Genomic DNA, 10,437 nt, shown 5'->3' on the forward strand with positions numbered 1-10,437 from the left:
GTTTAGCAATAGTGTCTTTAAGTGAGTGAAGAGAAACTAGTTCAAAAACATTCCAAGATGCAGACAACGGAGGGAAAACAGACAGCTCGGTAGAGGAATTATAAGTTACCAGTCCGGGTTTACTTACTTTGTCCTTAAAAAACCTCGAGAAGCTTTCACATAGAGCGACAGAGGCAACTGACACAGTATTTACCGGGGGGTTAACAACAGAATTAATGACAGAAAACAAAATCTTAGGTCTAGAATGATTGTTCAAAATTAAATTGGAGAAATAGGTCGCCTTAGCTGATTTGGCGGCTCTCTGATAAGCCAGTAAACTGTCTTTGAACAGCTGTAATGAGATGTGTAAATTGTTTTTTTTCCACTTTCGCTCAGCCTTTCTACATGTTTGCCTTAGTAGCCGAGTCTCAGCAGTATGCCACAATTCGGATTTGGGTTTGTGCTTAAAAGGCTTCAAAGGGGCAGTTTCATTCATTACATCAAGCCAAGCACTATTTAACAGACTGAGATGTTCGTCTGCATCCAAGTCTGGTAACGGAGAATCCAAAAGTAGATGAGAGGGAGACTTTGTGAAACACTGACTAAAGTTAACATTGAACTGAGGCGAATAAACCCGAGACAGAGGTGTCACTTTAGAGGAAACATGAGAAAGACTAGGAAGGCCCATGGAAAATAAAATGGGCTTATGATCGGAGAGCATATAATCAGAGACAATAACATCAGTAATATCAACTCCATGGAATGACTTGTGGATTGTTTTTATCAGCTGTTTGGACATTCTTTCTGGTGCCACCCAGTCACTGCAGATGATCCATTGGTGAGCAAGTGATTTAATGCAAAAATTTCCCAGAGCTGTTCTTATAATAAACTACAACTCTTAAAAAGAGAAAAATCTCTATTATTTGTGTGACCTTGTGAAAATTGTGAATGAGTGTAGATGAAACCCTCAGATCCATATCAAGCTTTCTATTGGCTAATGACTCTTTAGAACCCGTTCTCATTTTCTAATGCATAAACTCTACAGGTCCAGAGGAGAATCAAAGGCAAGCAATTAAGCTGAAAGGGGAGGAGCCACCTAAATTCAAAGCTGTACTTAATGGCAAAGACAAGCATTATTGTGGTATCGTTTCAATGCTTGTCAGGATGGGTCTTTTCCATGGTGTGTTAGTGCTGGTTGTGATTGTGGCATTTGATCTGAAGCATGCATGGGGAAGTTTGAGATACAATCAAAGTCCAAGCAGCACGAAGCCGCAATCTGATCAAGTTTCCAGAGGTCCTGCTCTTTCTTCTCAAGGGTTCTGGAACCCTTTGCAAAAGGCTTCTCAGTTTCAGGATCTTGACTCCAGAGGATTTGCACAAGAGCCTCTTGGTCTTCAGGAGAAGCAGGTGTTGCAGGGTCCAGTCAAGCCTTTGGACTGGAGGTTTCCCATTGTTCCAGAGGTGCAGAGCGAGGTGGCGGTGGACTTCCAGTTGAGGCAACCTGTGACTCCCAGTAGTGTAGCTATTCAATGCGGTGAGAATCGGGTTCATGTGGAGGTACAGCAGGACTTGTTTAGCAATGGTCAGCTGATCCAGCCATCTGGTCTGACTTTGGGAGGATGTCCTGTTGTCGGTTGGGTCCCTGGCTCCAGGGTGCTCTATTTTGAGTATGAACTGCAGGACTGCAACAGTGTGCTAATGGTAAATCTTACTATATTATGCTGCACACTACTAAAACAAAGGTTCTTTGGTATCAATGGTTCCCTGAACCTCTAACATCCATGGGACAGTTCCGTTCTTTAGTGGAACTGTTCACTCAGGTGAACCAAGTGATTTTATGGTGCGACTTGCTAAGACACCTTTTGGAATTATTTTTGAGAATCCTCTTGGTAATGCATTCAGTCTCTTACAGATGACCGAGGATGAGCTTGTCTACACCTTTGCTCTTACCTACACACCTGAGGCACTCGCTGGCACTCCGATTACTCGTGCAGATGGTGCAGTTGTTGGTGTCCAATGCCACTACCAAAGGTAAGTGACCTTTTGTGACGTGTGGCCTTGCTGCTTGTGGTGGTGTAACTGGAAGACCATTTGTTTGGTTCCTCCTTGAACTGCAGGTTTCATACTGTGAGCGGTAATGCCTTGAGGCCAACTTGGGTCCCTTATGCTTCAACGGAGGTTGGCGAGGAAGTCTTGCTGTTCTCCCTGAAGCTCATGATGGGTTGGTGCAGTTTCTTTAGACCTTCTGAATGAGGCTGTGCCTAAACTGTTCTTCCTCCTCGCAGATGACTGGTCCTATGAGAGGCCCTCACACACTTATTTCCTGGGTGACATTATTAATATTGAGGCGTCTGTGAAGGTGTACAACCACGTCCCACTGCGTGTGTTTGTGGACCACTGTGTGGCCACTCAAGAACCCGATGTGACCACCCTTCCGAGATATTTCTTCATTGAGAATCATGGGTGTGTTCATGTCACCAGATGCTAACCAAATCGCCAGTTGATTGAGCTTGCTCCTTGTAACCACTTGAGAATTAGGGTAAGGTAGATGCTGCAGTTGACATTGAGGGGTTTTTTTTAATCATCAGGTGTCTTGTGGATGCTAAGGTCACGACTTCCAGCTCTCGTTTCATGCCTCAAACCCAGAAAGACAAGATCCAGTTCCAGCTGGAGGCCTTCATGTTCAAGGAGCCATCCAGTCCTTCTGTATGTACTGAGTGTTGTATGAATTTGCTTTACTCTTCCGTCTGCTCTGGGTTTGTGATCTCTTACCTGTGGTGTCTCTTGCAGATCTACATAACGTGTATTCTGAAGGCCACTCTTGCTTCTGCACCCAGTGATGCTCTCCACAAATCCTGTTCCTTTGCCAATGGGTATGTTCATGCTGCTTAAGAACAAGTTGAAGGTGCCGTGTCTGATTTTTCTCGTTGCAGGTGGTTTGGTGCTGATGGGAGCCACCAGGCTTGTGGTTGCTGTGACTCAACATGTGGTCCTGATGGTGGAATTCCTGCTGCTCCTTTTGGAGGTAGGCTGCTGATTTAGGCTTATTTGACACTCAAGTGCTCCATTTAACCGTCTGCTTTCTCTAGGTGTTCAGTGGGAAGGGAAGGCATCACTCAGTCCTGTAATGGTTCAAGCGCGACCGAAGACTTTAGCTGGTTTTCAATAAATGGGGTGGAAAAACTGTTTCTGGTTTTGTGTTTTTCTCCAGTTTTGATTTGAGAGTGCTGTAGGAAACGGGTAGTCCTACTGTACCTATTCTCTTTCCAGAAGGAAAGGTTCCTTCTTGGTAGGAAAATAACCTTTTAAAGACTGACCTACTGCGAACTGTTTGAATAACTTTTCAGGATGCGCTTTATTGGCCAGGAATGTTTACACATGAGGAATTTGTTATAGTGACAGAAGCTCTACAGGACACAGATAACAAAAGAATATACATGGGCAATGTACAAAATAGCAAAAACACTATATATAATATAGACAATTATGTGTGTACAGGTCTGATATGTGCAAATTTGAAATGGAAAAAAAAAATTTGATAAAAAAAGTAAGCAAGTGTGGCGAATAAATAATACAGTTGTGTGTTCCGCGTTTTATTGTCAAGTGTTCATGAGATGGATTGCCTGAGGGAAGAAACACGTAAAATGTAGTTTTATTAAAGAACAAATTAGCGAAAACAAAGAATATCCTAAATCTCTGTGGAAGGTGTTGAATAGATTCCAATCAACTTGTAAATCAATTTTCTGCATCAAAGGTACGTTGCGATATTGATGGCAAGATAGAATTTGAAAAAGTTGCTAATAAATTTAATTCATTCTTTTCATTTATTGCTAATAGTCTACTTGATAAGATTCCTCTGTCCAAAGGAAATTATGGGACTGATTTTGTTGAGAGATTTTATTCAAAACAAGGGGTGTTGCCAAACAGACATTTGAAGCTCTTCAAGCAATTTAGTAATTTGATTTACACTAACTTTAGCAAAAGAAAAACTAAGTCAACTTGGCTGGATGATATTCCAGCTAGATTCTTAAGAGATGCTGCAGATATTATAGCTCCAACTATTATATTGTTATTCTTTCCTTAGAAAATTGTATATTTCCAGTTAGCTAAAATCATTCCGTAATTCAAAAAAGGTAACAGATGTGATCCTGGAAACTACCGTCCATTCTTGGTCTGGCCTCAAATTTTAGAAAGAATTGTGTATAAACAGATGTATGAGTATTTAAGTAAGAGTTTAATTTATGATTTTCAGTCAGGTTTTAGGAAATCTTATTCGACTGATACGTCTTTACTTTATTTAACAGATTTTATAAGGAGGCAGATAGATGTAGAGGTATGGTACTTCTAGACCTCCAGAAAGCGTTTGACAAAGTAAATAATGCAATACTTTAAGATAAGTTAAGTGTCATGGGTTTTTCAAGTAAAGTGATAGCCTGGTTGAATTCTTATTTAACTGGGAGAGTTCAGAGGGTAGAAATTGATGGGGTTCTTTCTAAGGAAACTGGTTAAAAATGGAGTCCCTCAGGGAAGTGTTTTGGGCCCTCTTTTGTTTCTTTTATACATAAATGACACGCAAGCAGTCTGTGATTGATATTTGTTTTTATATGCTGATGATTCTGCTTTATTATTTTCAGATAAGGATGTTGGTAGGATACAAGTGAATTTAGGTAAGGAGCTTTTGTAAGGTAAGAGACTGGCTCTCTGAAAACAAACTGATGTTGCATTTAGGTAAAATGGAATCCATTTTATTTGGGTCTAAACAACAATTTGAATAAGGTTTCTAAGGTGTCTGTTAAGGTGGGGGATTGCTTAATATAAAATAGAACCTCTGTTCAATATATTGGATGTATCCTTGACAATGATTTAAGTGGTGTAAGTATGGCTATGAAAGTCCTGGGTAAGGTTAATGCTAGAACAAAATTTCTTGCCACAAATGTTAGTTTTCTTGATAAACAGATTATGAAATTACTTGCATCATGTTTAATCCGTGTATCATTCGTCCTTTCCATTTTCAATTGATAAATGAAAAATCAAAAAATGAAAATCTGATTGGTTTTTTTGTTATTTGATTTTGAATCAGAAACGAAAAATGAAAATTGTCTTGTATTTCATATTTTAAAATTTCGTTTTGGATCAAAAATACAAAATTGAAAAGGGTCCACACAACAGAATCTGTTTTTAATATTTAATTGCTGGGTTGTGCATCACCCGGAAATTTTTCTGAGAGCAAATAGGCGGGCTTGTGTACCCCCTGGCAGTTTTTCTGTTATTGTATTACACTATAATTGTTAATAAAGCTTAAAAAAAAGAAAAAAGTTAGCGACACTATATGGCAGCGCTGGAGCCACACTCCACATTAATCATGGAGTTGTTCAAAACCGGTATGACACACGCTGAAATTTCCTGCACACTGAAGCAGATGAATATCGTAGACTGCTCGGAAAGAAGCGTCAGAAGTTTTGTGTATCATTTATTATTCTTGACGCCCTTTGGAGTCACCAAAAACGTGCGTTTTTGAACGCGGTTTCAGGATTTTTTTCTTCTAAACTTTGTTTAAGGATGATTCTCAGCTATGTTATAAAATATATAACAAAATGATTTGATATACCATTTTGTTTTATGCAATATGTCTGTAAAAATTTCCATAAACTGGTTTTCCCATTCAACACAGTGTATCTATACTGTATCTAATTTGCATATTAATGTGTTGCTGTTGGGACAGCATGTTGAAAAAAGAATTGTCATAATGGGAGTAATAATTGGCCAGATGTTCATAACAATATATAATATTTCATAAGAAAATGTATATATATAATTTATTTTTCTATTAAATTGTTATGTCTCCCAAAATGCACAATAAACATACTTTTAGTCCTGGTGTCCTCCACAGTGGACATGTATGAAATAATGTCCTGTTTCATAACAGGAAGTCATATTTGAATTTGAAAACCCATAATATTTTCCTGAGATGTTGCTTTATGACAAACAATTAGAAAATTATTCAGATTTAAATGACAATTACAAAATATAATCATATTTCCATAAGGATGTAAAATGTTTCACTAAATTAAATTGAGCCATATTTAAAGACCTAGGAGAGGGAGTGGTCCTGGTGAAACTACCAATCATTTAGTATCTCTGTAAAGCCCTGAATGTGCTCTGTACAGGACATCCAGACTTACAACTGTGACATGAGAGGTCTCAGATAAATTCACTGAAATAGAATGTCCACTACAGAGGCAAAAACTCCATAGCTGGGTCTCAGGAGGTTATTGTGCATTTTGGGAGACATAATTGAATAGAAAAATAAATTATATATATACACATTTTCTTATGAAATATTATATATTGTTATGAACATCTGGCCAATTATTACTCCCATTATGACAATTCTTTTTTCAACATGCTGTCCCAACAGCAACACATTAATATGCAAATTAGATACAGTATAGATACACTGTGTTGAATGGGAAAACCAGTTTATGGAAATTTTTACAGACATATTGCATAAAACAAAATGGTATATCAAATCATTTTGTTATATATTTTATAACATAGCTGAGAATCATCCTTAAACAAAGTTTAAAAGAAAAAAATCCTGAAACCGCGTTCAAAAACGCGCGTTTTTGGTGACTCCAAAGCGCGTCAAGAACGCGCGTTTCATAGGAAATCACACGTCGAAGACGCGCGTTTTGATACACAAAACTTCTGACGCTTCTTTCCGAGCAGTCTACGATATTCATCTGCTTCAGTGTGCAGGAAATTTCAGCGTGTGTCATACCGGTTTTGAACAACTCCATGATTAATGTGGAGTGTGGCTCCAGCGCTGCCATAGTGTCGCTAACTTTTTTTTTAAGCTTTATTAACAATTATAGTGTAATACAATAACAGAAAAAACTGCCAGGGGGTACACAAGCCCGCCTATTTGCTCGCAGAAAAAGTTCCGGGTGACGCACAACCCAGCAATTAAATATTAAAAACAGATTCTGTTGTGTGGACCCTTTTCAATTTTGTATTTTTGATCCAAAACGAAATTTTAAAATATGAAATACAAGACAATTTAGATTTTTCGTTTCTGATTCAAAATCAAATAACAAAAAAAACAATCAGATTTTCATTTTTTGATTTTTAATTTATCAATGGAAAATGGAAAGGACGGTCCGTGTAACGGTTTGCAGTTCTTTGTTCAATTTGCAGCATCAAAATTAACCAGATAAAATTTGGCTTCAAACTTTCATTTTTCGTTTTTTTCAAATACCTCACAAACGAATAATTGTCTCTCTGTTTGATTTTCCAGTCTACAAGTTTAGGTTGTGGCATCCGAATAAGATTTTTGAACAAACATAAAACATGAGTCGTTATTCTGATTTTCCATTTTTTGTGTTTTGCGCTCGCGGTTGGTCCGTACCATTACTGCCGGGGGACTGCCGGGGGATTACTTTAAGCCTGCAGCGGACCCAGAGCGCTGCTGCTTTAATAAACTGCAATAAGTTATTGGCTACTGTGACTGTTAACTGTGACTTTACAGATTTTCTGTACGATGTGTGAGTGGAGTGCGCTTGATGATTACGAAAATATAATCCGCAGGTTAGTAGAGGAACTGCAGCTGATACAACTCTTCCATCCTATTGGCCTTCTTGTATGATGTGTGTCCACGCCCAGTCGTTGACAATGACGCAGATTCCGTAGCTTCTTCTGTCAAGAGCGCGCACCGCCACCTACTGTTCCAAGTGCAAATGCCTCTCCTGACATTTCTTCAGATCTTTTTTCTGATCTACTGGACTGCTTGTGCAATATTAACTTTTTTTTTCTTTCTCATTACCCCTTTTCTTTCATATATCGTTCTGGTATTAAACACACCAGATAAGCAGATGGGATTACTAGAAACTATATTGGTGCTGGTTGGAGCTAGAGCACCTCTGTTTTAAACCTTTTGCTAACTCATCTGCAGCTTCTTTTCTAGAAATCCCTTCATGTGCTGGTACCCAGTAGAATCTGGCTGTCCTTTAAAGGCATACCTATTGCTTTAATCAGACCTTTTCTGAGTGATTTCCAAGGATTGTTGTTAATTATGACGCTGAAGCAGAACATATCACTACTATGTCATGCTTTGTTTAATCTACCGGTATGTTAATCTATGTTTATTCTTGGTCACAGTGTTTATCTTAAACCCTAGTTAAACACACCTGAAAAGAACAGAGACAGTGCTCAGCTAGATCTTCAAATATAAATTAAAATGTAACATGAGCATACATAAAAATGAGAAGTGCATTTATAGGTGAAGGTGAAGTGACATACTGCCAAGTATGGTGACCCATACTCGGAATTCGTGCTCTGCATTTAACCCATCCAACGTGCACACACATAGCAGTGAACACACACACACACAGCAGTGAACACACACACAGCAGTGAACACACACACACACCGTGAACACACACCCGGAGCAGTGGGCAGCCATTTATGCCCACTGGGAGCAGTTGGGGGTTCGGTGCCTTGCTCAAGGGCACCTCAGTCGTGGTATTGAGGGTGGAGAGAGCGCTGGACATTCACTCCCCCCACCTACAATCCCTGCCGGGCCGAGACTCGAACTCGCAACCTTTGGATTACAAGTCCGACTCTCTAACCATTAGGCCACGATTTCCACGATTTATAGAACATAAGGCACTTGCATTGGTAATTACACACAAAATATTGGATAAGAAGTAGAGATCACAGTCCTCTAATGGTTATGCAAGTCAATGCAGGCAAGTCGAGTTTCAGGTCCCAAACAAGCCATTAGTGCTATTTGCCCAAACGAGTGTCTATGTATAAATTACTACAGTAATTTAAAGTTATTAATACTATAGTCTAGTAAGTATAATTATAAAGATATAATAATTTGTGGGGTTTCATTGAGTAATGTATCAATGTAAACAAATATAGGCTTAAGTGAATTTATAGTCCACTTTCACATGTTAATGCTTCAGTGGTTTTAATGAATCAATTGAGTCAAATATTTAATAACTTGCTAATATGTAACAGATGCTGATTTATCGCCATCTACTGACATAAGTCTACAAAACAGTTATGGCAGGCTACTTCAAGTCCTAAACGGATACGTTGATACAGAATGTTAATAAAAAAATTAAAACATGAAATGAAGCAGAAAAGTAAATAATAGTTCTAATATATACAAATGTTAAATAAAAATAAGAAGCCATCAGTGAATGGATTTTTGCATGAGGTTTCATTTCATGCTGTCACGGAGACGAGCGCAATAATGGTTATAATGATCTTTGTTCCGTTTACTATATCGGGTTTAAGAAATGAGGCAGGCAAAACTGTAGTTATTCCGACACAAATGTAGCCTATGTAAGTGAATGTATTTTGTTTAAAACAAGTTCATAATGATCACAGTTAGGTTTCTTCCTCTTCTTCATCTTATAAGTGGTTTATAGTGAATGTGTATTTAAATATCTAAAACATATCCTAAACATTATGTGGATGAATACACTAACAAGCGCTCATTTAACCAGCCTATATTGATCAGAACTCGGTTTTCATTTCTTTTCTTATTTTTAAGAAGGTAAAACCCTGTCTGCACTGGACGCGCCGTTCAAATGAAACCTTAATGTTGTCTGGAGTTAAGATGTGTGGAATTCCAATGGATGACCTTTTGAAATCTGTTGGTTTTTCATTTGTGCAACATCTCTGCCATTTTTTTCTTGCACAGTACAGTTTTACTGATATCTCTTTGAGTTTAGGACCATTGACTCTGATCCTTGTTTCATCATTTTAATGCTTCAAGACATTTCCATTTAAAACTCAAGATCAACAATTGAAGAGCTGTATTTTTTACAATCCACAAGTAATCCATGCAACTTCAGTCCATCAGTTAATGTATTGTGAAGCAAGTGCTCCAGTGAAAAAGTGGTCTCATCTGAATCAGGATAGAAATATGGAGAGATCAAGCACTGTTTACAAGCCAGTGTGATTATGGATATTTTGGCCAGAAGCAACCATTTAAAGTTACAAACAAATACAGCTTTTCCCTTCACAAAACAGTTAATGTGAATGACTTGTGGATTGTTTTTATCAGCTGTTTGGGCATTCTTTCTGGTGCCACCCAGTCACTGCAGATGATCCATTGGTGAGCAAGTGATTTAATGCAAAAATTTCCCAGAGCTGTTCTTATAATAAACTACAACTCTTAAAAAGAGAAAAATCTCTATTATTTGTGTGATCTTGTGAAAATTGTGAATGAGTGTAGATGAAACCCTCAGATCCATATCAAGCTTTCTATTGGCTAATGACTCTTTAGAACCCGTTCTCATTTTCTAATGCATAAACTCTACAGGTCCAGAGGAGAATCAAAGGCAAGCAATTAAGCTGAAAGGGGAGGAGCCACCTAAATTCAAAGCTATACTTAATGGCAAAGACAAGAATTATTGTGGTATAGTTTCAATGCTTGTTAGG

The 10,437-nt window shown here is 38.2% G+C and overlaps 1 protein-coding gene across 1 annotated transcript; it reads left to right on the forward strand.

Annotated features, from left to right (window-relative positions):
• Window positions 1-1,143: 1,143 nt before the first annotated feature.
• LOC306886793 (zona pellucida sperm-binding protein 3-like) lies at window positions 1,144-3,201 on the forward strand (the record flags this gene model as incomplete). The annotated part of the gene is made up of 8 exons (XM_079444098.1): window positions 1,144-1,680; window positions 1,892-2,010; window positions 2,097-2,200; window positions 2,265-2,442; window positions 2,568-2,685; window positions 2,770-2,852; window positions 2,913-3,004; window positions 3,191-3,201. 8 exons carry the CDS (start codon window positions 1,144-1,146, stop codon window positions 3,199-3,201), a joined length of 1,242 nt encoding a protein of 413 aa, XP_079300224.1.
• Between the last annotated feature and the right edge of the window lie 7,236 nt (window positions 3,202-10,437).

Source organism: Barbus barbus (genome assembly GCF_936440315.1).
Source record: "Barbus barbus genome assembly, chromosome: 20".
Lineage (NCBI taxonomy): Eukaryota > Metazoa > Chordata > Actinopteri > Cypriniformes > Cyprinidae > Barbus > Barbus barbus.